Genomic DNA, 27,017 nt, shown 5'->3' on the forward strand with positions numbered 1-27,017 from the left:
CTTTTCTGTCCCTTCTATTCCCTTTTACTGGGCTTTGCAGGAATCTTCACACTTCGGGTAATCATTGGCTGGGTCCAAACATGCTGGGCTTTTCCAGCAAGGCCTGGAATCTCCCTGAACTCTTTAGCACTAATGTATAGTATTTTAGCTTGCCTCATTCTACAGAGCAAAAGAGACAGAGCAAATGAAAAAGAAAACACTACTTAAAGTTGAAACCAGCTCTTAACACCTCTACCCTGTTCTCCCTTGCCTCTGGGCTACAAGCCAGTGACAACTGCAGCTACCTCCTGTTGGATTTTTAACAACAGAAAATAGAAGAGCAGGAAAAAGACAAGACAAGAGGTGGGAAGGATTGGATAAAATCTCTCTTGGCCTGGTGCAGGCTTTGGCAAGGGGCAGCTCTCTGCACCTGCACTCCCAGCTCAGGGCACAGGAGTCATGGGGAGAGCAGAGCAGAGCTCCCTGCTGATCATCTCCAGCGTGCCAGGGGTGTGGGAGTGTCATTCAAATTCAGAAGGTCAGCTAAACCTTCAGAAATGCTCCTGCTACTTACTGCTCCCACAAGCAGCTCTTCTGCCTCTGGTCCCTGGTGCCGGCTGGAGGCGCAGGGCTCTTGGAGTGGGGGTGTGCCCCTCTCAGGGGTGCCAGATGCAGCCCTTGGGAGGGTGCACAGCCCCCCGAGGGCATGGAGGCCAGAAGGGACACTCTGGGCTGGGTCACCTCACCCTGCTCCCCGCGGGGTCAGTCCCCTCTGCGCCAAGGAAGAACCCAAAGCACTGGGGCACAGCTTTACCATGCCCTGTGCCATCTCCACCTCCTGGAGCAGCAGGGAGAGGCAGCCGGGCTCTGCAGCCTCCCGGGGGGATGTGGGGGCAGCAGAAGGGATGTGGGGGCAGCAGAAGGGATGTATCTCCCCCAGAGGTGTGCGGGGTGCTGCACCCCAAGCCTGGCACAGCAGCAGCCCGGCTGTGCCAGCACTCCCTGCCCTTGCCTGGGCAGCCACATCTGCTCTGCAGCAGCCATGGAAACGTGCGGGAAGCTGGCGGAGGGCAGAGCCAGCCTGGGAAACCTAAAGCAGCACTGACACCTTCAGGAAGGGGAGACGAAGCTCAGCACCAGCCTCGCCTTGTCTTTTCCCTGCGCCCTGCGAGCTCAGAGCCTACTTGGGAGGAGCTTCCTTCTGGAGCTGGTTCCTGCGGTCCAGCTTGCTCATGACCTGCGTGATGTCCACGGTGTTGGCGGCTTCCCTGGCTTTGGCCTCCTCCTCCTGCTGCCTCAGGATGATGGGGCTGGGGCTGGAGCGGAGGTGGCGGCGTCCGAACAAACCCGTGCTGGGCAGAGAGAGCAAGGAGAGGGGGTTAGTGAGGAGAAGGGCACCAAAACCTCCCCCTGGGAAGCAAAGTTACCCAGGAGGGCAAGCTCGGACACAGAGATGGGCAAAGGTGTGCAAAATGCTTTAAACAGCACTGGGTGACTCAGTGTCACACACAGAACTGCTGGAAGTGTGAAAGTCCTGCTCCTGAGGGACTCCAGAGCCCACCCACCTCATTCCTTTGTTGTGTTTGCACGTAACTCACACTCAGCGTGAAGTCAAACAGTTCCCATCCGTGGAATTTTCTCCAGTGCCCTCAAGAAGATCAAGGCAGGGACCACTCTGGTGGACCATATGGACCACTATGTTTCTGGTGTGTGTGATGCTCCCAAATTCACCCAATACCTGCTTCAGCAAAGCCCCTTCCCCAGCAGTGGGAACAGGTGCTAACCCACCTCTGGATGAAATACCAGCTCCAGGTTAATGGGATGCTGAGGTTTGGGGGGGTCCAGAACAAGCACTGACAAACACAAAGGCAGGATCACTGGGATCAGCCAGCATCTGCCAGTGACCTCGTGATGTGTGGCTCAGAAGAACTGCCCAAACCTCAGGCCAGCCAGCAGCAGGACTTTTTCCACTGACTTCAAACAGGCTTTAGATGAACCAACAGTGTGAAAGTCCACGATTCCTCTTTCTTGCCCACTAGGTTGATGAGTGGAAGAGGAACAGAGAAAGAAACACCACCCAGTCTGGCACTGCACACTCAGCTGTAGGAGCAGCTGCAGTTCAAATGGCCTGAATTTGCTGTATAACCTTCATCTTCCTGGGAAAAAGCCATTTCCAAGGCTATCCACCTTGTGCCAGCTGTCACTCACAGGGTGCTGCTCGTTCCCACATGCCTGTCACCTTCCCTTACACCAGGGGTGAGCAGCTCTGTCCAGGCAGAGCTGAGCAGATCCTGTGGATTATCCCAAACCTTAGGTCTGTTTCTGCTCTGGCAGCCAGTGTTTCATGGGCAGGAGTTTTCCCATGCTCAGGACAGCAGTGCTCTCTCCTTCCAGGAAAGGAGCCATGAATTAATTCAACAACTCCAGCCCTTCTCTGCAGACCCACCAGAGAAGGCAGCTGAGCAATCAGCAGCTCCATTCCGACTGTTCACAAGCCACTTCCAAAGGGCTCATGAATAAACAGCACCATCAGTCTCCAAGCAAAGCATCTTCTCAGTGCAAAATTTTATTTAATTAAGAGAACATCTAAATCATAGCAATTTTGCTGCAACTTAGGCTTTTTCTACCCTTGCTACAAGAAAAACAAACCCCACAATTACAGCCAGTTTCACTTGCCTTTTTTTGACACCCTCTTGTGGCACAACAGCCTTGGCCAGCATTTCCTTGTATATTGGAGACTTTAAATAGCGGCCATAGGAGTCCTACTAGGAGAAAAAAGAGAAACTGGTAGTTATGGGTTGCAAACACCCTTATTAAAATCACCACCAAATACAGCTGCTCAGGAGCCAGGGAGGCTGGGAACTGGATAATCTCCCCCAGCAGCCCAAGGGACTTTGCATCTTTCAGGCAAATGTAGCTATTTAAACCAATATCCTTTCATCTTGCTGTAAAATTCTCAGGATTTTCCATCTCACAATAAATCTTCACCGGTAAGACCCAGATCAAAAGATCTGAATGAAGCTTAGCCTGAGCCAGCAGGGTCTCAGAGTCACTGCAAGGTGAGGAGCTTGTATTCCAGGAGCCAAACTTTTCAACAAGGGGTGAAAATCAGTCCAGTTCTGCTGCTTTCAGTTCATGAGCTGGTGGCCCAAGCTGGAACTGAAAATCAGGATTTGCAGGACCTGACCCCCTCCACCTTGGGGACAGGCTGCCTTGGAGGGAAGCAGCAGCAGCAAAATAAAAATGTCTGAAGCAGCACTTGCTTAACTCAGCAAATTTGAGGGCTTTTCAAACAAGAGCCCCTTGAAAGGGACAGCTGATAGCACACAAAGGCACTGAAAGGCCCGGAGGGGGCTGGAATCCCCCTCAGGCTCTGGCAACAAACAACAAACCTTTTTCATCAGCATGTAAATGTGGGTCTGAGCAGCATCTAGAACATAACGATGAGGGTGCTCCAGGCCTTTGACTGTGATGCCCATTGTTTTGCCATCGATGTTAATCCAGCGCCTTGCCCCTGGAGCCAGGAAGAGCCTGCCAGGAGGAGGAATCAACAGTGCCATTAGTAGCTGGAGAATTCAGATTCCTGTCTATGCATGAAAGGAAAAGTCCCTTCAGCTCCCCGCTGCAATCTGCTGTCCTGGTCTTGGGCAATCAATGTTCTCTTCATCAGAGACTGTGCTCACTTCCTCTTGTACATAATACAAGCCAAATTTTAGCTCACTGGAAGCAAAAAGCCTCTCCCCACTTTGCTTGTGGCAGCCTCAAAAACTTTGCTGTTCCACGCCGATATTTAAATTACATCCTAACACTAAAATGTAACAGAAAACAGAGAGGAAAAGTAAATATATATATTAAAAAAACACCTTCTACTTTCATCTCTAAAAACTCCTTTCCTACATGGGGACAAAAGATAGCCACATCTGAAAACGGCCCACATGTAAAAATCTTAAGAATTAATAATTTGGAGAATGAGAACCTGTGGAAGGTGATGGGACTCACGCACAAAGACTTTAAGAGTGGAAAATTTTCACACTCACTTGTAGATTTCTTCTGCTTTTTCTTTGACCTTGGATTGGTCTCCATACTTGAGATCCTCACAGGCTTCCCAGAAACCCAGATTCTCTCCTGCACAAAAAGCACACAATCGACAGAGAGTGAGACTGAGGAAAACACAATCCCATTTATTAATTCCTGGATTTGTTTGGCACAATTTGTTGGCCCCAAACCAGTCTCTCCAATTCTTCTGTGACTGAAAGAGGAAAACAGCTTTCCCCTGTTCTCTGCCCACTGACACCTCTAAGAACTTGTGAGCTCAGCCAGTTCCAGCTTCTCTGGGAGCAGTCATGGAATGTTTTGGGGTGGAAGGAACCTGAAAGTCTTCCTTCCACTATCCCAGGATGCTCCAAGCCCCATCCAACCTGGCCTTGGACACTTCCAGGGATCACACAGCTCCTCTGTGCACCCCGTACCAGGGCCTCCCCACCCTCACAGGGAAGAATTCCTTCCTAAAAATGCCATTGAAACCCTGGCAGCCAGTTCCCCGCGGGGGGACATCCCGGGCTGTACCGTGTGTCCCATGCCACTAGATGGTACCGCCTGCCCTGGCTGCAGCAGCCCTGTGCCACTGCCACCTCAGCCTGGGGACGAAGGCAGGAGACACTGCCCACCCACCGCTGAACTCCTTCTTCAGGAAGAGCTGGAAGTTCTGGCGGCCTTTGGGGTCCCGGATCAGCTCGCTGAAGTTGAAAGCCCATCGCTCCACACGCATCCTGGTGGGCACCTCCACCCTGCGCGGGGAGAAAACCAACAGCACCGCTGCTTTCCCTAATTAGCAGGTTAATTAAAACCAAAATGCCCTTTGCTGCAATGCCAAGGGACTTCTCAGCATTCTCTTGTTTTCCAGAGTGGTGTAACGAGCTCCTCAAGTCAACCCACTAAGTTGTAATTAAACAACTCGGATGAGGATTTAACTGGGATTTATGCAGCTCTCACAGTGGCAGCCCAGCCTTGCCCTGGGGTTTGATTCAGTCCCATCCTGGAGGAGGCACTGGTTGCTGCCCAGAGCTCTGCTTCTCATAAAGGCATTCAGTGCAGGCATCCCCTGGGGATGTCTAATGGGATACAATCAGTCCATAACAGGATTGCTGCTCTCAGAACCACTGAGATGTTGGATGCTCCAAGCCCTGAGATGCCACCGTGTAATTAGCAAATCCTATCCAAAGGGGAGATCTCAGAGAAGGGATGGACCACCAGTGTGTGCCTCCAACCCAAAGCCTCTCCTAAGGGAGCAGCCTGAGGAGTGACCAAAGACCCAGGGGAGCAGCTGAAGCCTGAACTGGTCCTTTTCCATTCCTGTGCTAGTTCAGGTGGGCTTCACTCATCCAAGGGGAGGATCAGACCACTCAGCAAGGGCTGAGTGCACAGTCCCACCATCAGCTCAGGAATTTCTGTGATGTTAAGGAAGGCTCCACTTGAAGAAGGCCGTGCTGAAAGTTCAGCATGGAGTATTCCAAATTTCAACATAAGTCTGAAAGGGAACGCTTCTCTGAGCATCAGAGATCAGATACCACAACAAAAATCAGTGGTTCCCTTTCCTGGTTTCTATCAGCATAAAAGTCACTGTAAACCACAGGCTGACAAAACAGCGGAAATACATACAACTTTGCATTGAGATCCCAAAACTCAGGGTCATCTGATATCCAAGGGTTGCTGGGGAGACATCCAGACAGGATGGGATCATTGGAGAGGAACTGCTCAGAGTACTTCACAATCCTGCAACAAATCCAAAATCAAAATATGAATTTGGAAGCCAGAATGACAGCCAGCCCCCTTATAGCCCAATAACAGACCACAGATATCCTCAGAGGTGCAGGACTCTCAGCATAGGGATCTTGAACATGGCCCCTGCCTCCTCAGAGAAGTTGATTTATTAGCTCAGTTAATCTTTTCCATTTCCCAACAGAAGTCTCCTGGCTGTCTTTCAAAGCAGTGAATTTGTCAATTCAAGTCCAAGGAGATATAAGACTCTTCCATCACCTCCCTTTGCCTTTTCATTTTAAGGAAGAGGGACTAAGCCCTCGCCACAGTTCCTGTCTCCTGTTCTCAGCTGGCCAAGGCCTGATCCTGCACTGTTCTGGAAGTGTCAGGGAAAGGAACACAAGGGTTGTGGTCACTCAGGTAGGTTCTCTGCTGCCTTCCCACGAGCCATGGAGAACTCAGGGAGCTCTGGGAAAGTGAGGGAATGCTGAGGGCTCATCCCAGCTTCTCCTTTCCTCCATCACCTACCACAGGGCTCATTCCTCTGCGACTGGCTCTGAGGGCTTGGCACAAAGCAGAACTGTCTCTCTCCCATCAGGAACCAGACAAACACTTCTCCCACCTTCTAGCTTGGCCAGACTTCTAATTACAACCGATTTCACTAATGTCCTGGAATTTTAGCTCCTGCCTCCCTTTTTCATTCTTGAAAAAAAAAAACCAAAAACAAATCCCTCTGGTTTCTGCATTTAAAATTCCTTCCAGGCCAAAGTGCTTTCATGTGCTCAGAGCTGGGAGTGCAGTGTCCAGAGCCCTGTTGCTAACAGGCACCTTGGCACAGATCCTGCAGTTATACAATGCTCCTGCACAGAGCAAACCACAGGGCTGGCACACAGCTGCTCCATCCTGCCTTCCCACTGGGAATACCAAGGCATCCAGCACCTGCATCAGGCACTCCAGCCCATATTCTGATCAAGCAAATCTAAACCTGTCAGCTAAGGTAGCGCTGTTGTGTGCTCTTGAAGTGCTTTGCAGCTTGTCCTAAATCACTGCAATGCTCTGAAGCATGCACATTGCCCAGTTGCTTCTCATATCCTCATTAATAATAATTTAATTTGGACCCAACCCTGCAGCTGACACAGAGTTCCAAAGTTCCTGAGATTTTTCATCTGGGTGATAGGCATTATCCCACCAGAATTAATGAGAGAAAAGCCCCATTGCCAAACAGCTAAGCACCACAAAATTCCTGGAAAGCAGCCAGGTGTCCCCAGCTCCAGCTCAGTTTGGAGAATTGAGGCAGCAGTTTTAAGTGAGTTGGGAGTTCAGCGACAGACAAAACAAGCAGAGCTACTGGTGCCCTGCAAGTTGTGGCTCTCAGAAGATTCTCTCTTGCACCCATTTCATTCCTCCAAGACTGTGTTCTCCAAGGAACTGGCCTGAGCACCTTGTTTATCTCAGATGTGACAGGAATCTCTGGTGGCAATGACAGTGCAAACCAGGCAGGTGCTCTGGGCTGCACCTCAAGGTGCCTGGTCAGCACGGGAGGCTCCAGGTAGGAATGCCTCTGGCAAACACACCAATGCCTAATGCCTGGGCTGGAAGCTTCATCAAGAACCTGATCAGGAAACACTCCCACTGGGAAGGGGAACTGCTAATTAATTGCTTGGATGTTCATGGAGAGGCTGTTTCCCTTTCCAGTACAGAATAACCAGTATTACATAACCAGAGGTGTCACCATGGGGCAGGGACACTCATGGGGGTGAATCCAGCCCAGGGTGGGGAGCAGTGACAGAAGGGTCAGTTTGTCCAGCTGGTTGCTCCTCCTGAAGGACAGACACACTGCTGGATCCTCTCCCTGCTGCAGCTGCCTCCCCCAGGCATCACAGCCTGGCCCAGAGCAGTGGCAACATCTCCTGACTTCAGTGGGATTCTCAGCCCACAGGCTGGTGCTGCTCTGCAGCAAAGCTCCCAGAGAGCCTCTTCATCCTGCCTGGGACTCTGATCCCACCTCAGCCTCGTGCCTCCTGGCCCAGACAGCACAGCCCAGACAGCACTGGGCCACCACATGGATTCCCTGGCTGAGTCACCAGCTGCCAGAGCAGACAGCTTCAGCAGCTCATCACGAGATAAGCACTGAAGACTAATTAATGTGTGGACAGAAGGAAATCAGGACTTACCCTCCAAGAGAGACAGAAGACTTCACTCTGGTCTTCAAGATAGCCTGCTGATAGTACATGATCTGAGGGGATCAGACATGGCCATGGTTAGGAGCATGGAGGTTTGAAGATAAGGCCTACCTAAACCTCAAACAGGTTCTCTCCCAGGTAGTGGTGGTAATTACAGCAGAGACTGCTTCTTCCCTAATTACTAGATGTCCAAGGAACCAGAGAATCCCTGAATTGTCTCAGTAAAAAGTCTGTTTTCACTGAGTTTACTGCAAACATCAGAAGCACACTTTGCAATGTGCAAGTAATTAAAAAAGCACTCCCCATATTATATAGAAATTGAATAATAGCTACCATCCTCAGCACCTACAAATGCTCTGGATGATTTAGCATGCAATTATCATTGATTCTTGGCTGTCTCTGTGCTGGCACCACTGTGATTTCCCCACCACTAATTTTGATCTATTGGATTTCAGCCCTGGTGTCTGTCCTTGCCTGAGCCTTCCCGTCACTGGGAGAGCTGCTGGCTGCCTGCAGTAAGAGGGGATGTCCTGAAATTACATTGATAAAAGCTCCATGGGGCAGGGATTCTGCTTTTCAAAGAGCCCATCCCCTGCACAGAGGGCTTTGAGCCACACTGGTGTAAGCAACTCATACAGGATGAACACAGAGAAGTGAGGGAAGCACCACTTACCTCTCTCCTATAGAATTCCATAGTATTTTTCTGTAAAATAAATTTTTAAAAAATCATTAAATTGGGATGGGTGTTTACGCTTGCTTCTTTTTTTTGAGACATGGAAACACCGTTGCAGGGCTGCCATTGTGCAGTGCTCTCCAATTAATTCTGATTACAATTAAAATCAAACACAGCAGCTGAGCTAATCAGGGTATCATCAAAGCTAAAGGCATCCCCACATGGTAAATTGTCCCATTAGCTGTATTTACTGTTTAGCATTGCTTCTCCCATCACAAGCTGCCTGTATGCCTTCAATTAAGGGGTTATTCTAATGGAGCTAAAATAGATTCATTTACGAGACACAGATTAGATCATTCAATATTAGCTAAAGGAGACAGGAACCAACACATTGCAAAATATAAACACCACAATTAAAAGCATCAGAAGCAGTATCTGCTGTGCAAAGGGTGTTTACGTTGTGATTTGAATAACTCAGACTATGTTACATGTCATCCACAAATGAGCAGGCAATCGAAGGCAAGAAATTAACTGCAGGGTGTTTATTCACACAGCTTCCTTTGAAGCACAGTTACTTTGTGTGGAATAAACTGCAGAAGGAAGAAGGAAAGACAAGCTAAGTCAGGGATGCTCCCAGCAAGCATTTAAAGGCTCAGGCAGGGCTTCAGTTCCTCAGCTCCCGTTTCAGTCAAGACCTGCATCCCAAAATTATTCTACCAAACAAACCCTGTGGCAAGTGGGGGTCTGCAGAGTGCCTTGGTGAAGTGCAGGTTATGAGGGATGAAGATCCTGGTACTGAATGCCACAGGCAGCTCTGCTCTCCCCTCACCTCCCCAGAGACCCTGCACCCCAAACTGCCTCTATTTTGGAAAAGGCAAGATGCTCTCCCAGGGCTGCTTTGTGAGGACACCACTGTGGGGACACTGATCTGCTTTTGCACTTTAACCATTGTCACCAGTCCTGTTCAGGAGGGAGAAACTCTTCTCCACATGGCAGAAAATCACACAAATTTTGCTGACACTTAGTTTTGAGGGGCCCACTCATCATTTCAGCAGCAGGAGCCAGATATGCAGCAGATGAGCCCAGTCTCTACAGCACCACCACAGAGCCAGCCCTGACCCAGCCTGGCCAACGGAACACCAAAAAAAAAGAAAAAATCCTCACACTGGTATTGTGAGGGGAGGAAGCTTTTCCTGCTGGGAATACCACGACCAGCTCAGAGTGGGCAGCACAGACCATCTCAGCAGAGACAAACAGGGCAGCAAAAACCAGCAGAGATGCTGTGCTGGCCCCTGTGTGAGAAGGGGAAAGGACTGAAATATCAAGGGAGAGAAAAAGCTTTAGGACAGCAGGATCATTGCTCACATTCCTTCCCTGCTGATTCACAAGCTCCTGGGACACCCTTATAAATGATGGAGGAATAGTTTTCACCCTTCTCTGCTCTTAGCTGCATCCCTGATTCCAGGCCACCTTCCATATAGACATCATTTCTTCCCCTCATTTCTACAGTGTCATTGTTTCAGACAGACTGCAGAAATGGAAGGGAAAAATCACCTGTTTGCACAGAGCAATTTATTGTATTTACTGTCCCAAAGTGTCCTGTTTAGAGACCTGTGTTTCTGCTCCAGGCCAGCTGCCTCCTGCACAATATGAATTCACTGTCTCCTTGGGGAATCAGATATAAACCAGATAAACTTCATCAGATTTACAAGTGCCAGCTGAAGGGTTCCATTTGATGGGACTTGTGGCTAGAGCACTGATTTCAACACATTAAAATTATTTTTAAAAACCCTATTTTCTTCCACTTTTTTCTCAACTGGGGCTTCAGACAGGCCTGGTGCAGTGGGGAAGTAGAAGTGGGTGCTGGCACAGTGGCTTGAAGGCAGCTCACGTGGCAGGAGAAGTGGAGTTATCTTCTAGAGGGGTCTGAGAAGCTGGCAGCACACCACACACACAAGACAAACAGCTGTGGGAAAGAGAAAAAGAACACAGTGAGTTAAATGTTATACAGAGACAGAAAGGGATCAATTAAAATGTCATTGCAACAGAAAAATTATATGTGGGTGAAGAAAAATCTGTAAACAAGGGGAGATTTTATATTCTTAAATGCCTCACACACCAAGGATCCCCTTCTGCCACAATCTGTGTGGAGGCCAGCGTGGTGGGCAGCTGCTCCTGGGAAAACAAAGGGGATTTTGCTGGGATGCTCCAGGTGGGGAGAGGATTTGCCAAGGCTCCCCAGAAAAGGGGCTGAGCATCTCTGAACAGTGGCACAAACTGAACTACAGCCAAATCCAAGGGAAGCCCACTGCTGAACACCCTGGGAGGCTGCAGGTGCTGGCTCTGCTCAGCCCCTTCCAGTTCTCAAATCAGCAGTAACTGGGAAGAATCTCAGCTATTTCACCCCAGAGCTGCTCATCATTTCATCTCCCTTTCTCCCACAGTGCCCCCACAACCAGTTCCCAGTTCAGTGCTGCTACAAGTGGCCCTGAGCACTCTCCATGTCCCACTGAGCGCTGCCAGCTGTCTCCACCATCCACCCAGCCTTACCCCCACTGCTGACTGCAGCAGTGCCAAAGTGCCCTGCACCACCCACCCACTCTGCCTCATTTGGAGGGAAATCATATTTGGAACAAAAGAGTCGTTTCTCATAATCAGATTAATTTTGCAATGCCCTTAACGAGTGACTTATCGCAATTACTGCGGATCAGCTCCCCAGCCCTGCGGGCTCCAAATCAAGATGGCAATTAGTGAAAGGCCTCAGTCTGGCTCAAGTGAGTGCCACGAGCTGTTCCACATCCTCTGACACCCCCGAGACACCCCGTGGCACTGGGACACTCTGCCTGCCCTGGTCATGCCCTGCTGCCACCAGCTCTGTGCTCCCCTGGCAATGGGGCTACAGAGCCCAGCTGGGAGCCAGCCAGGACCTGCTCCAGAGCCCTGTCTGGAGCAGAGCCACATGGCTGAGGCCACCAGCTCTGACAAGAGCTGGGATATCTGCTAATTCCCAGCTATCTGTTTGCTCCTCTGCTCGGTGTGAGACTTCCTGACCACACTGGGGAGATGATGGTCATGGCGTTTTTGCCTGCCTGGGCACTGTTCCCTATTTACAGAGCTCATAAACACCTGAAAACAGCTTTGGGTGGATGCCTGGAAGGAGCTGGGAGTAAAGAACAAACACAAAGTTGTGCAGAGCTTGCTTGGGACCAGGACACTGCAGATCCCACCCTCACTCCTCCCTAAGTGCTCCATGCACAGAGCTTGACAGGCTGAGGCTGATCCCAGGAATCCTCTGCAGGGAATTGGCCACTGAGCACGGGGCAGAGTCAGCCCAGTCTCCCTCCAGAGCTCTGGGCAAGGAAGATCTGCCTCTCCAACCCTGCAAAGTGCACCCCAGCACACACCCAGCTGCCTCTGCACACCCCAACACTCCTGCTCAGTGCAGAGCCACCCTTTCCCTACTCTCAGCCAGCTGAGAGCCTGCAGAGGCAAATCCTGACTCTGGGATTAGATCATCTCAACACTCATCTCCACTGTGCTGGTGCATCCAGACCTGCAGCTGGAAACCAAATCTGCCACAGTCTATGCACCCAGTTTTGTGCAGATGGCCATTTTTTCCCTTCTCTGGTTTATCTGCCCCTGACCCTGTGCTCCTCATCCACTGACTGGATCCATGTGATTTCAGACCCTGAACCAGTTCAGCCAGTTACAGCCCTCATGGTCTCTGTTCATTGATTCTGTTTCTTCATGGTCCACAGTAAGAATTTTTGGGCAATATTCTGTCTCCTATCCACGACACTGACAACTTCATCTTCTTACCACACATTAATTACCCTTTGGGAGGTATTCTGTAATTTTATTTTAAACCTGGATCTTTGCACTGACCCTTTACACCCCACAAAGTTCATTCAGCACTAACATAAAGGCTGCAATGAGCACCTGGAGATGGAGGATTCCTTGATTCAGTTTCACCAGCAAAGAAAACATGTCCTGCAGCCAAGCACTCACACTAACTGGTATGGCAAGAAAGCTGACAAAAATATTTTCAAGTCAGGAGAAGCTGCCAAAGCCTATTTTGAGGGCTTCACCTCCTAGGTAAGAGAGCTTCAACCTCTGGCCTCTTAAGCTGTTAGAGCTGAGCTGACACACGCAGCCTGCAGTGCCCAAAAAATGTCAACCCCAGAGACATTTTCTGGGTACTCCCAGATAAATTCAGTAGATGTGTAAAAAAAAGGAACCAACCCTTTCTCACCTGGTTTACCTTATTTTCATTGGGATCTGTCACACGGTCTAATCCATACTCGAGGACATCCAGCATGCCCGGCTGTGGTGAACAACAAAGCTTTGTAACTCATTTGGTTTAAAGGCTGTGGGTCACACAAATGCAAGAGGAGACCTCCAGGCCTCCACTGCCATCAGCTCCCAGCCAGCAGTGCCTTGGGAAACCCCAGATTTTGGAACTCCCCTCTTCAAGCATGGGTCCTGCAGCTGGACCTCTGTCCCTTGCAGCTTTGAGAGCAACCAAGGAAAGGTGCTGGGGACTCAGAGCAGGTCTGGGCTGACCCTTCCCTGGCACACAGCCCAGGGGCCATGCCCTTTCCACGTGGGAGCTCGTCCCAGATGGCTGCAGGGAGGGCACCACCGAGTCACTACAGTCACCCTGTCACCCTCTACTCACAGGAGTTCTGTTCACAAGCCAGTAGGCTCTCTCCTGGCAGTCCAGGGCGTACCTGTCCTCCTTCTTTCGCTCCTTCCCTGCCCTGCAAAGCCAAAAACAGGGGAATTCATGGATTTTGCCCTCCTAAATTCAGTGGGATGAGAAGCAGGGCACACCTCCAGTCTCCCGTGCCCCTGGGTCCCAGCCTGACTGCACCAAGGATGCTCTGATGCTGCCTCCTGACCACATCCTGCCCTGGCTAATTCTGGGCTGCAGATCATGTTCACACGGCCACATATGACTCTGGCTTTTGAGAAATCATCATCTTCCTGAGCTGAGCTGGGAGCAGACACATCCCCTTTTGATTAGGCACACAGCCCTCTGGCAGCATTCTGCTGACTTGCCCTCAGTGCTGCTGCTTCATGTTTATCCCTGTCCAATGTCCTTGGGCAGAATCCAAGGGCTGCCACCCAGAGATACATCCTGGACATGTCTCATCCCTGTCTCTCAGTAAAGCAGGGGCATTTCTCACAGAAACTACCTGGAAATGGTTCTGAGGAGTGTTCCCAGGCACTAAAACCCAAATCACCCCCACAAATAAATAGAAGAGGCATGGTTTGGGCTTGGACCAACTAATTCTTTCCCAGAAAAGTCCTGAGCACAATTTGGGACTTAGCATGAGGAAGGGAGCATTCTTAACAGGCTGTTTGCATGTGGTCTCCCTGCTGTGGTTAACAGAGTGGGTGCTCTGCACCAGTCTGCCCCAGCAGCACCATCAAACAGCCTCAGACAAGTTTAATCTACTGGTCCAGACACAGGCTGGGTATCTAACTTTGAAACTGCATTTGGCATCTCTTAGCCCAAGTCTGACCTCAATTTACAAGAACAACAGTCTCGTGTTTAATGAGACAGTTATCTGATGAGCTGTACTCCGAGGACTTGGCTGCCATCCCAGGGAAGACACAGAGATTGCTGAGCAGCAGAGGCACTGCCTGCTGTGCCAGGAGGTAAAGGAAGGTAAGAGGAGTCCACAGGAGCAGGAAAGATTCTAAAGGAGTAATCCCATCTCATGTTCACCAACTTTCCTGGGAATTTGATGGTTTCAGCTCCTAAAATCGATTCATTTTAGCTGGGTACCTATGCATGCACTTCAGTTTTCTCCAGAAGTCCCTGTTGGGAACATTTACTGCTTCTTGATTCACTCCATTCAGCTGAGAGATGTGCAAGCAACTCCTGACCCAGACCAACAAGTTCAGTGTCTGATCCACAAACACACATGGAGAGCACTGAGTTAATGAAGCTATTTCTAGTGAGGGCTTGCAGCATCAGAACCCAGCTCTTCACAGAACCACATCAAGTGCAAAACCTAAACCTCCCCTCCAAGCCATTTTAGAGCTGCACTTGGTGTTTTTAATGTGTGAATTAACTGTGCACTAAGATAGCCAAGCTCTGCTCCTCACACCCTCCCCAGTGATGCAAACAAGGGAATGCAAGTCAACTCACTTATACTGCTCCTTGGCCTGCATGATAACAAAATCCCACTTGTAGTTTATTTTTTGATTGAGCATGTTGTAATGTTCCTGGAATAAAAATAAAAAAGCAGTTAGTGTGAAAATTCTGACCAGGGCACTCCCATGCTGGGATTTTCTTGACTCTCCGTAGTTCAATGAGGCCAGGCTGGTGACTGAGCCAAGAAATCTGGATTGTTCTGCACGTAATTACAAGAATTGCAACAGTTCAAAAATACCATTGTAAGGAGAGCAATTACCCCTGCTAAAATTATAATTGACTTCACAGTAGCTTTTCTGTACTGGTCATTTTTTCACTTGAAAAATGTTGGCTTTTGATACTGCTGGAATAACACCTCATGCAATTGAAGAGGCGATTTTTTGCTGTGCTCTACTCATTAGCAAAAAAGGGCTAAAGTTGTAGCAAATTAGGGTCTTGTAATGAAACAAGTGTAGTGTCTTCTCACCTTTTCATATTCTTCCAAAATCCCTTTCCTTTTAATGTTCTTCTTTGCTAGATAAATTGCTGTGGAGGTAGAAGCAAATCAGCAGTCAGTAATACTTAGACCAGCAAGTCCAGGAATAATTATAAATTTACCCATGTTACAAACACAGGAGCCTTTGTCTGCTACAGTATCTTCCCAGGCATGAGCTCCAAGCTCACAAAAGCTCAGTGAAGAAAGAAGAACTCAGTGCTTTTGGTCTGTCACTGATGCCCAGGCTGGGAGCAGCCAGGCAGAACAGGTAGCATGTGCCTTCTGCCAGCAGCCACCCTTCCCTTGGGAACTCAGCCAGGCTTCCATGGGTCAAGGGATGCTGGAACAAACTTTTCAGGTGAGGAGGTTCCTCAGAGTTTGACTTCCAAGTTTTCTGAGCATGGGCCAGTGTTTTTTTGGTCAAATTCTAATAAAAACATTCCAATCTAAAACGGGATTTTATTTCCTTTTTTTTTTTTCCTCAGAAGACCTTCAGCATGATGCAGATAAAAGCCACAGAGGACAACTCTGGTATGGACAAATCAGACTGTGAACTGCACAGCCCACAGGAGCAAACCCCTGATCAGCCTAAGATCCATTATCAGCTCTACAACAAAAAGCACCATAAAGTCAGCAATAGATTCGTATGGAAAGGGCTGTCAGGAGATATTGGAAGTCACTGTGCTTTCTATAAAAGACAGAACCATCTCTGAATGTAAGGCTTGATCCAAATCTACAGGAAGACAGCCTTGGGCTCAGATCCAGGAACACACTTAACTACTCAGGGAAATCTAATCTTGTGTTTAAAGTCTTTCCTCCCCAGCAAGGTAATTCAGATATGTTCCTGTGTGATGGATCTTAGAGAAACATAAGAGCTTAAGCACTTTCTCTCATCAATGCCACCACAGGATGGTCACACACTCAATTCACCACTTCTGAGAAGTATTCACAAAACAGCAAGAAAAAAAAAAATGCTAGGGCTGGTCATTGCAAGCAGAGATGCAGCACAAGAACATGAAGAGCAGGTGTGGAACAGGACTGTGTGACAAACCCACAGCCCTGGACACCTGCAGTGCCACCACTCACCATAGTCTGTGTCATCAGCAGCCCAGCTCTGCACTGGCCAGAAATAGGGGGTCTGCAAGGAAAGGAGCCCCCTGTTAGTGCACAAAGGCCCTGAACTCGTGGACTCCTCATGCCAAGTACCGGGAAAATCCCAATTTCCCATGGCAGTGGAAAGAGTCCAACCATGAACCTCGACACCATCCTGTTATTACTGTGCTTTTTGTATATTCGTTATTCGGTGCCCCCACACTGCTCTATTTCCAACCAGCAATTCCATTTGCTACTTTAAGAACTGGAAAGGAACACTCTTTAGAGGAAAGCACAGCTATTCTTAGATGGAACAAGTACACTAATTTCATTGAAGAAACTATCACAGTTTCCCTGTAAAGTGCAATCTCAGTCTTCTCTGTGCAGACTTCTCTGGGTCTTCTCCTTCCTCCTGCACAGCTACACAGCTCCTGGGAACTGCCCCAGCTGCCTGTTTTTAATAAAAACTAATGCTGAACTCACTCTCAGCAGCTTAGAGGAGCTGCAACTCACTTGAAACCTGTAGAGGCTGCCATCTGCCTTGAGGGTGAGGTTCTTTGGCTCCTGAAGAGGGTAGATATATCCATATTTGACAAACAGGTCTCCCAGGTGGAGTGCCTCTGGAAATGGAGAATGCAGATGTTTTCATTGCACAGAAACACTTCACTGGAATTAAAAGTGAGCTCTTATGCAGGGGAGATTCAACTAAAAGGTTTTGCCTCTTGAGATGCTAATGCTTTATAACTGAAAGCTGAGAAAGCCTCAATTTCCTCATTTTTACCCACCTTCTGCAGTGATCTGCAAGCGCTGAAGAATCCACTGCATTATACCATTACCTGCAAAGCAAAGAAAAGGTCAGGTTCTTGAATCAGGAGTGTGCCCAGATCCATGGGTGGAAATGAGATCTCTCCAGTCCTCACTCCTCACTGTGCTCTGGATCCCTCCAAGGGCACAGCCCCCCATTCTGCAAACGTGCTTTCAAATGCGAGGAGCCACAGAAAAAATAATTAATAAAGGAGGCACTGCTGGGCTCCCACTGGCCATGCTGGCACTCCCCAAGGCATCCAGCCCTGGGAGAGAGCCTGAGGCAGGCAGGGACCTTGGGGTGGCACAGAGAGAGTGTGCACCAGCTCACATGGCCTGAGCAACATCCAAACCTCATCAGTGGCTTAGAAAGGGCTTAAGGTAAGATTTATTGCAAAGAAGCTCCAGATTCACTGAGCACAGTCTTGTCTCAGTTTTGTAGAAGACCAGTGACTGACCCTGTAGGAGTCCTTTAATGAGCAGAAGGGATGTCCAGATCTCAGATCCAAGTGGCAGTGGTTACAGGGTTAATCAAAGGGAAACAAAATTTCTGTATTCACACACATTTTATCTCTGGTAGTTCTTTCGTTGGATTGTGAGCAGTTGTACCCATAGGCAGCATAAACCTCCAGAAGTTTTAGTTTTACGTTCTGGGGTGCAAATTTCATGGAATTCCTTCCATTTAAAGAGGGCAAAAATGCACTTGTTCCCTAATCAGTTGCTGGCCTTCTCCTCCAAACCTCCCCTAGGACTGCAGACTGAGGTGTTGACCTTTCTTGACATTGCAGTGATGACTTAACTTTCTAATAGGGGCTCAGAGCTCTTATCCTACTGCCTGCTTCCTGAAATAGATGAAATTAAAGGATTATCTCATCACTCATTTCTAGACAGCTCCCTCTGTAAGCACTTTCCCCCAAAGGTGCATATTTAACATGGAGGTTTATCTGTGAGCCATTTTATCAACTTTCACTAAATTTAACTACTTAGCTTCCTGCACAGGCAGAGCCAGGCTCTCTCCAATGGATCTGCACCTCCTGCTCCAATATCTTCACCACACCCTCATCAAACATGAATCAGTCTCTTTTGCAATACCCAGAAGCCAACCAGTATTCATGCAGCACTAAAAATATCAATTTAGAGAGGGATGACCAACACACAGGGGGAGTGGAAGTCACTTGCCTCTCAGAGGTGGACTAGAATTTATGACTTATGCAAGAGGGAACTTGCAGAAATTCTAATTAAGGAATCAGAGTAAAGCAGACAGCACGCAATGAGGGTGAGTGCTAACACATCAGACACCACTGGACTTTTAGGAAGTGGGATTTTACACTGGGCAGACATCGAGAGAAGCTCTCGTTCCCCTGCACTGCATCTGCGTGGGACGTCATCCCCAGCACAGGGAATCTCCTCTTTGTGCTGCCTTAACTATTCCCTGACAGCTCTGGGAAGCTCCTTTGTACAGGCAAAGCCTCCACCCAGCTCAGCTGCATAATAGCTGTGTGAGCCAGGATGTGGTTTGCACTGCAGTGCCTGGAGGGTGCTGCTGAGAGCAGCATTCAGATGTGTCCAATTTCTCCTGACCCTTCCACTGACTGGCTCTTCTCATGGGCAAGTGACTTCAGTGCCTCTGCAGCCTCTTTTTTTTTTTTTTTTTTTTTAACTGGGGCAAACGACACACTGGGCTCTGCAAACACCTTGGAGAAAGTCTCTTGACTTGCCTGGAGCAAACTCACTGGTTTCAGTGGGAGTTTTTGTTCTGAATTTCAAAGTGCCGAAGGAAGAAAGATCGAAGCAGGAGGAGGAAACTTGGGTATGGAGTATGTGTGAATATTTATAGCAGAGGATTCCTACAAGAGCTTTTGTGGAGGCTTGGAGAACAGGGAAGCAGAGGTACTGATACTGCCTGGTGAAAGGAGTAGCAGGCACAAGGAGACTGTGATAAGAGCTGCCTGTAACACCCCACATGACACAGCACAGCTCCTGTCTGCTGCTCCTTCAGCCTCCTCCAGGGAGGCAAAGCTGTCATTTACAGGCACAGAAGTAGGTTGAAAATGTTGTTCTTTTCCTGCCTACTCAAGAAAAATTATTACTAGCAGTAAACATTAAAAGGGAGACTAATTGCTTATTGCTCATTTCTGAAGTAGCATCTTTCAGTCTGCCTCCAGGCTGCTTGTTTTAACTGGATTTTAATATTTATCTTTATTTGTGATCCAGCTTCACTGGAAGCATGAGGATGGAGGCTGCAGCATGTCCTCACCTCTGTGCTAAGAGAAGGCAAGGTCACTTGAGTTAACCCCCCCTGAGACAGCTGAAAGTGCCTGGGGATCAACCTTTGTGTCTGATTCAAAGAGTAGGAATGAAATGAGGCAGAGTGAGAACAAGATAAAGGGAGCAGGTACATTTCAAATGATGTACAGCTGATATTTACTGGGAACAGAGCTCCAGCACACTGGCACTGGCAGCCCTGGCCTTAGGAACCACACACAGATTTTCTCTGCTGAACTCAGCCCAGTCCCTTCCCTCAGGGAAGCTCTTACCTGTCACAGCGTGGGGGATGTTGGTGACCATCACAGTCTGTGTCTGTGTCTTGATTCCCGTGTCTGGGTTCTGCATCTCCATCATGAGTGTTTCAATCTGCAAAGCAGAGGATAGGATGGGATGGATTTCAGGAGTGGGCAGGAGGGAGCACTGGGAACCAGCATTCCAGAGGGGTGGGCACTGGTGTGCCACAGCAATGCTTGCAGTGGCCACAGCCCTCTCTGAAGCTCCCTTTGGCACCAGAGATGTCACCTTCAGCCCATGGCAGCTCACACTGCCACTGGACACAGACACAGCCAGGGCTAGCACAGGAGGGACAGGATGGAAACACTCCATGAGAGCTTAGGAAAAAAAAAACTAAACAAAATCTCTGCTACCCATAAAGGTTCCTCTCTGACTCACTGGGTACTTAGAAAAATGGGGAGGGAACAAAATCTGTGCTTCTGTTAAGAGGTGCAAAGGAGGTATGTGAGGGGCTTTCTGACCATTCCTGTGCAGGGCTGCACTCACCCAGCAGCTCTCAGCCCCTCCAGGGATGGGGCAGGGACATCTCCTGGCCCCATCTGGCATCTCCCATCAGATCTGGCAGCATCTCCTGCCCGGGATTCCTCAGGGATCCTGGTGACTCATTTTTAACAGAGGATGAGTCTCACACTCAGGGCCAGACAACTTCTATTTCTCATTCCCAATTAGCTTTATTTCTTTTTTAAAAGATAATGATTTTCAAAGGTATTTTCCTCCTCTTTGTCTTCCTACCAGCACCATTCCAAAAACACAAAGCTTCTACTTTCACTTGGGATCGGTGCTCAAATGGATGGAGTTGGGCCACACTCCTCATCTCCTCGTTTTTGATTATCTGAGTGCCATGAGAGCTTTGGGGAAGATGTTCTTCTTTTTGTCTTCTGCTTCCAGGGATAGTAAATCACAACTGGTCCAACAGGACCAATTTGGTCTCTCCACACATTTGTTTTGGGTGAGGCTGTAGCTTTTAAACTGAGAGTAGAGGATTTAACCAGTATGACTTGATGACATGCACGCATAATGGAGGGTATTGTCTTCACAGGCACCACAGTGGCTTTGGTCCCAAGTCTTGCCAAGTTCTGTGAGGATTTAAGCTGTAGTGACAGGATACACTCTGGGCTTGTCAGTAAAACTGGATTTTCCAACTGCTTTTAAAGGCAGCGACAAAATAATGCCAGAATGGAGAAGCCTGGTGGAATTTAACATAAATATTTGTAAAAAATACTTATAAAATATTTTAAAAGAGCAAAACCAGACCAGAAGCAATGGAATATGAAGACATTTTTGAAGTCTTTTAACAGAACCCACAATTTCAGCCTCAGAAATTTCAAATGTGTGGGATGAGGTGAGGCAGGCAACTCATTTAGGAAAATGGGATTCTAAGCAAACACAGGTACCTTGGGAAGTCAGTCTCTGTGACAGAGAGCAGAGATCCTGGGGGCAAACACAGCCCTGCTCATCCCCCTGTCCCAGTGCTGTGACCACCCAGCAGAGCCCACCAGGATCCCCCAGGCTCAGGCAGGATTTGTTCCAGGCAGGCAGCACAGCACATCCTGCTCCAGCACGCAGCTGCTGTTCTCCAGGTGGGCTCAAGAGACACATCTTCAACCAGCTGAGAGCAGGGAATTGGCTCAGAAACCCCCAGAGCCCCACAGTACAGCATGTTCCCTTCCTTTAACCAGCAACGCTTCAACTCTCGTCGTGCTCACGCTCTGCCACACTCCCTCTTGTCACTGGAGAAATGACAAATATATTAAAAAGCGAGGAGCTGCTCTTGGGGGGTGCCTAGCTCTGGCTGCAAACCATCTACCTTGCTGATCAAAACTCAGCCTCTGTCTCTTCTCCCAAGGGAACAATGGATTACAGTGATCAGGAGCTGCTATCAGAGCCAGCCTGCCAGAGGGAGACCAGGAGGGCTGCTTCAGACACAGCAGGAACACTTCATTGCTTTGCTAAGGGCTCTAGCACATTTTGTCACACTTTCAGCCAGGAAAGAGCTGTCTGGTTTGAATTTTGCAGAGCCAGAAGCCACTTCCTGACTGGTTGATGGGTGGAGATGCACACAGAGGTAAATATCAGGACTGTCAAAGGAGCTGGGCTCAGGGCAAGCTCACATCATGCACAGAGACACCACAAGGCATGAGCCCCATGGAGATCTCCCTTCAGATCAGCTGGAATGTCTGCCTGGAGGTGAACTCACCCTGAAAGCCACAGAGGAGACAATAGGAAAGCTATCTGTCCTTCCTCTGATTGCACAAAGTCACAGGTTCAGTTCACTGAGTGCAACTCAAACTGCCATAAAGTAAAAAAAAAAAAAAAAAAAACCAACACATCACTGGATTTCAGGAGCCCGTGGGAAGCCCCAGGGATAGGCAAATGGCCAGCAGCTGATGGGGTGTCCATGGTTCTGGAGAAGGAGGATGGATGCTTTCCTATAGCATGGAGCAGTGGGGGCAGACCACTGCTGATGGATTGCTTGGCTGGGTTACCCTGGTGCAGGTCCCATCCCTGTTTGCCTGAGATTTACCCTTTGGGACCCACCAGCTCCCCAGGATCAGGGCATCCACAATGCAGAGAAAACAAATTCCAGGTGCTGAGACTCAGAAATGCAACAGCAAAACACTGCCAAGGTGAGGAGCTCAGCCCTCCTCAGCATCAACCCAGACAGAGGCATCTTTGCTTCAGACAGAAGAAAGATCAATTTTCCCAGCAGGAATTTCCAGTTCCCAGCTGAGTGCACGGTCTGGTGCTATAATTAAAGAGCTGCTGCTTTCTCCATCACATTTGCCTGGTTCCAGCTCCCCTCATTGCCTGCTGATGTTTGCACGGATCAGCCCTACCTGCTCTGATTTCCAAGGTAACAGTCCAGTCCTTATCCCCATTCTGGCCTCTGAAGGCTCATTCAATTGTTTACTAGATCTACAGCTACCAACCTTGCTTTGCACATTGATGGATGATCTGAAAAAAGAAGAAATGAAAAAAATCCATTGTTAACCACCTAAAACTTCCTGCTTTTTCTTAATTAAAGCTGAGGAGAAGTGGCTTGTTCCCACTGAGTGATGCCTTGGCTAAAGGAAGTAAATCTGTGAGTGGGGAGGGCAGGGCTGTAGCTGGCTCTTCCCAGTCTGGAGGGGATTTTTTTCCAGAGAAAGATACAGCACTGGCATCTCCAAGCCTGGAACAGGGAAAGGGAGGATGGGATGAGGCTGAGCTTGGCCTAAGGCTCAGCTTCAGCCATATCCAGGGCCTCACTTAGCAGGAGTCTACTGGATTCCAGCAAAAAATACAGTTCAGGTGCTCACACCTTTCTGGAAATGCCCAGGAAGAGGAGAGCCAGCAGCTGCTGGAAAGCCTAAGCCTGAAGAAGCAAAGCCAGGCTGGAAAAGCCCCCAGCCATGCTGCAGACCCTGGAACAGTCCCTGCCTGGTTGCTGCACAGCTTGGGAAAAGCCACCAGGGACCAGTGTGAGGAGGAGGCAAAGGAAGAAGGCATCCATCAACCCTACCCACAAGGTGTGAGTCACAGTGCAGCTCGTGTAGCACAGCAAGGAAAAATACCCAGCCCAGCAGCTCCTGGAGAGCACAGCCCAGCTCTGCCAGCTGATGCCCAGCAGAGCCAAATCTGGCTGCTGGAGCAGGCACAGGCACAAAGAGCTTGGGTTCATCCAAGTCCTCACAGCATCTAGCCAAAATGCACTTCACACTTGCTTGATATCCCAACAGACTTTTGGGTCATTCTTCTTCCAGGCAAGATGGTTTAGAAGCGAGGGGAGAGACAGAATTAAACAACCTAAGTGCTAGCTTGATGAGCAGGTGTTGCAGGGGCCCGGGGCCTCCGATCCCCTCATAGCTCATCCATAAAGACCAAGCTGCACATCCAGCCCGTTCAGAGCAGCCTCACAGCAAGAGCAGGGGACTGCCCACCACCCCTACAGCAACCCCCTGTCCTTTCCCTGTGCCCCATGGCAGGATTGCTGCTGTGGACACCAGCTTCATGCTGGAAAGGCAGCACAAGGAGGTAGGTGCATGGCAGCTGGGAAAGCACAGGGGCCCAAGGGCTGACAGCACGGCAGGAATCCCTCCCTGCAGCTGCAGCACCCCAGGCACAGCGTGTGTCAGCTGGCAGCAAAGCGTGAGCACCGGCTTAAGCAATTAACAAAGCTTCTTTCTAGGATTTTAGCTCCTCATGGGTCTAAGCCTGTAAGGTGCTCGCTGGGTGCATCCTCGGCTCCTGCCATGGGCAGTAAAGGTGCCTGGCAAGCAGCAAGCAGCTCTGAGGATGTGGCTGTCTACACACAGACATTGCCATGGAACAGCAGAGGCTCCCAACACGGCTTCTGCAAGGTCAGGAACAACACAGCAGGAATGAGAGTAGAGATGAGAGTCAAGGGCTTTCACCGACCACCCGGAGCTTCCCTTCCTACTGCTACCAGGTCCTGCCCTTGCAAAGCACTGGAAGTGCTCAGCCACCCCGGCTGCTCGCAGTGTGAGCTGTGCGCACTCTGTAACAGCGATTCCCTCTTTTCACTGATCTGCCCACCTGAGGAACTCAGAGCACTTTGCAGAGACTGCTGCACTCCCACGCAGCAGCTGAAGCACAGCTGCAGGCAGCTGTTTTCTCAAAGCACACAGCTTCTCCTCTGCACCCCCGCACGCAACTCCACCGAGTATTACTCAGGATAGAATTTGGCCTGGAGCATTTCCCTTGGAAGGGCTCCCCAGCCAAATTTACCCTGCAAGACATAGCACCAAAGAAAATACCCTCTTTACTTCGTCTGGTGTAGTAAGTACAGGGCATGTACTGCCAGGCTCATACCTTAGCATTGAATATCCCCAGATTCCCCTCCCTTTATCCCTGGAATCCTCTTTAGGTTGTGGGTGTTGAGGAAAGCTAACTACAATTCGAACAGCAACTTGCTGGTTGTACTTGTCACTGGAAATTCAGTTAATTCCATTCAACACGAGAGGTGGGTGGGAGAAAAGCTAGCTTAACACTCTGCTTTTGAAAATCTGGACATATCAGCTACACTACAACTGGCTATGCTTTGAATGAACGCTACAGAAAAAGCCCACCAAATGCTTTACAAAATTACACATTATACCCGAAAGCGTGGGCATTCCTCATCCCACTCCTACTGCTTCTGGTCACAAATACACTCATTTCTGAAAAACTGGAAGGAGGCGGAAAGAGGGCAGCTGGCTGTAATACACCCTCTGAACGTGGACATCAGCTGCAAGCACTGGGAACACACACTGGACCGACTGGACCAGAGCTACACTGAGTGGCCTGGTGCTGCAGATGATGGGTTTTTCCCTGGGAATGGACGCGGCTTTGAAGGACTTTGAAAAAAAAATTGGAAGAGGGAGAAAACGTGTCAAAGGAACCATTCAGCTGAGATAAGCTACAACAGATAAATAACATTTCAGTCCTATTTTCTCCACCACTTCAGCACACGCTGCCTTTCCAGCCTACCTCCCGAGCCAGCTGGGATCCACAGCGCTCTGCAACAGGTCATGGCCCCAAAACTCCCGGGGAGGGGCTGCCACCCCTCCGGCCCCACACGCCCAGAGGTGGCCCGGGGAGCCGCGTCCGAGCAAGATGCTGTGAATACACATCATCCAAAGCACCGCCAGCGCTGCTCTGGGCATCGCATCGCATCGCCCCGCCCGGACGCGGCCCCGGCGTGTCCATAATGGTGCGGCTGTCCCCGGCGCTGCTGAGCCCTCACCTTTTTCAGGAAGGCCATCCTCGGGCGGTAGCGCTGGCCCTGGTCGAGCCGTGTGACGGTCATGGTGGCGGTGCGGAGCGGTGCGGAGCGGACAGCGGCGGAGCAGCCCCGGCCGGGCGCACCTGGCTGCGCACACCGCCACCCGCCGGGGGCGGCGCCACCGCTGCGCGCCGCAGCCAATCAGCACCCGCCGCCCCGCGCTCATTTGCATGAAGGCGTGGGGCGGCCGCCTGGGGGCGCTCGGGGGAGAGCGCGGAGAGACTGGGGTTGGATGGGGAATGGAATGGAATGGAATGGAATGGAATGGAATGGAATGGAATGGAATGGAATGGAATGGAATGGAATGGAATGGAATGGAATGGAATGGAATGGAATGGGTTTGGAACAGGCACAGAAACCGATGGAGGCTGATTGTCTATGAAGGGTTGGGCAGTGCCCAGGGCAGCATTTCAGGCGATGATCTGTGGTCACAGCATCCTTCTCAGCCACGGCTCCCTAGGACTTGTAGTGTCCAAGGAATGGCAGCCCCATCCCCCAGAGTTTCGGGTCATGACCTGTTGCAGAGCCCTACAGATCCCAGCTGGCTCTGGGGCTCAGGCTAGGGGGAACAGCATGTGCTGGAGTGATGGAGAAAATAAAGGCATAAGATCACTCCGGAATTTGTGAAGTCAGGTAAAACAAGCTAAGGCCAAGATGTTGTGATCGAGCATTGTGCAAGTATGAGGGCTGAGCAGTGCTTTGGGCAGCTGCCCTTTGAATGCCAGCAGTCTTGGACACCTCAGCTGTGGACGCAGGAGCCAGGTGGACAGTTTGGGGAGTTGGTGGCTTTTTCACAAGGGGAAATTGTGATGAAGAGTGACCAGAGGAAGACCATGTGGTTAGAGTGCTTCCTCACAGTGGAACTGCTTTGTGCCATGGGGTGGAGGGGGGAACAGTACCTGACTGGAAGCCAAGAACTCCAGCAAGATTTTACCTGGTTCCTCCAGAAAGTGGAAGAGTTTCTTCTGCTGCCCCCAGCTCAGCTGCCAGCACAGCTGGGCAGGAGGAGAGACTGGGTCCTCACTCACACAGAATCTGTGCCAGGGCTCGGATGACAAGCATTCCCAGCAATTCTTGTCAGCCAAAAGGCACTGCCCTTTGCATGAGTACCTTCCTGCACACCACAGAGAACACACACACAGGAGTGTGTGCTTACACCTGTGTGTGCCTGTCACCTGTACACGTCCTGAGTAGGCACTCACATCACTCTGTCCATGAGCTGATCCCACCCAGCTCTGTTGGCATTCTCCCTGTGTGCCCAGGACACACAGGAACAGATTGGACAGGCACCTTCATAGCCCCAGCCATGTGTACATCACACACTTCACATCCACATTGCCATGTCACAAGGGGAGCACCCACACTTCCCACATGTGTGCAGTTGTTTCTCAGGGCACTGCCTTCCCCTCCACGATGTTTGTAACTGCTCGGGATTTAGGATCTGTGGTTCTCACACTTGAGGGGAACAGGCTGGCTCTGAGCTCGGAACAGAGCTTTTTCCATGAACAGCAATGCCCTGAAGGAACAGGCTGCCTTCCCAATTGCTTTGCTGCCCTCTTGGA

The 27,017-nt window shown here is 49.8% G+C and overlaps 1 protein-coding gene across 1 annotated transcript; it reads right to left on the minus strand.

Annotated features, from left to right (window-relative positions):
• Positions 1 to 1,159: 1,159 nt before the first annotated feature.
• Positions 1,160 to 25,479, minus strand: RGS9 (regulator of G protein signaling 9). Its single transcript, XM_062506053.1, has 17 exons — positions 25,417 to 25,479; positions 19,667 to 19,763; positions 17,111 to 17,161; positions 16,839 to 16,945; positions 16,320 to 16,371; positions 15,225 to 15,283; positions 14,753 to 14,829; positions 13,271 to 13,352; positions 12,845 to 12,916; positions 8,593 to 8,622; positions 7,911 to 7,972; positions 5,638 to 5,751; positions 4,651 to 4,766; positions 4,017 to 4,104; positions 3,372 to 3,510; positions 2,656 to 2,741; positions 1,160 to 1,331 (listed from the first exon to the last, which is right to left on the minus strand). The coding sequence occupies exons 1-17, from the start codon at positions 25,477 to 25,479 to the stop codon at positions 1,160 to 1,162; spliced, it is 1,467 nt and encodes a 488-aa protein (XP_062362037.1).
• Between the last annotated feature and the right edge of the window lie 1,538 nt (positions 25,480 to 27,017).

The sequence above is a fragment of the Cinclus cinclus genome, chromosome 20 (genome assembly GCF_963662255.1).
Source record: "Cinclus cinclus chromosome 20, bCinCin1.1, whole genome shotgun sequence".
In the NCBI taxonomy this organism is placed as follows: domain Eukaryota; kingdom Metazoa; phylum Chordata; class Aves; order Passeriformes; family Cinclidae; genus Cinclus; species Cinclus cinclus.

Excerpts from the sequence above, each read along its gene's own strand:
- RGS9 (XM_062506053.1), bottom strand. The coding sequence starts at position 25,479 with ATGACCGTCACACGGCTCGACCAGGGCCAGCGCTACCGCCCGAGGATG. Across the intron at positions 15,284-16,319 it reads TGCTGATGACACAGACTATG|CAATTTATCTAGCAAAGAAG; the intron begins GTGAGTGGTGGC and ends CTACCTCCACAG. Across the intron at positions 13,353-14,752 it reads CAGGCCAAGGAGCAGTATAA|GGCAGGGAAGGAGCGAAAGA; the intron begins GTGAGTTGACTT and ends TTGGCTTTGCAG.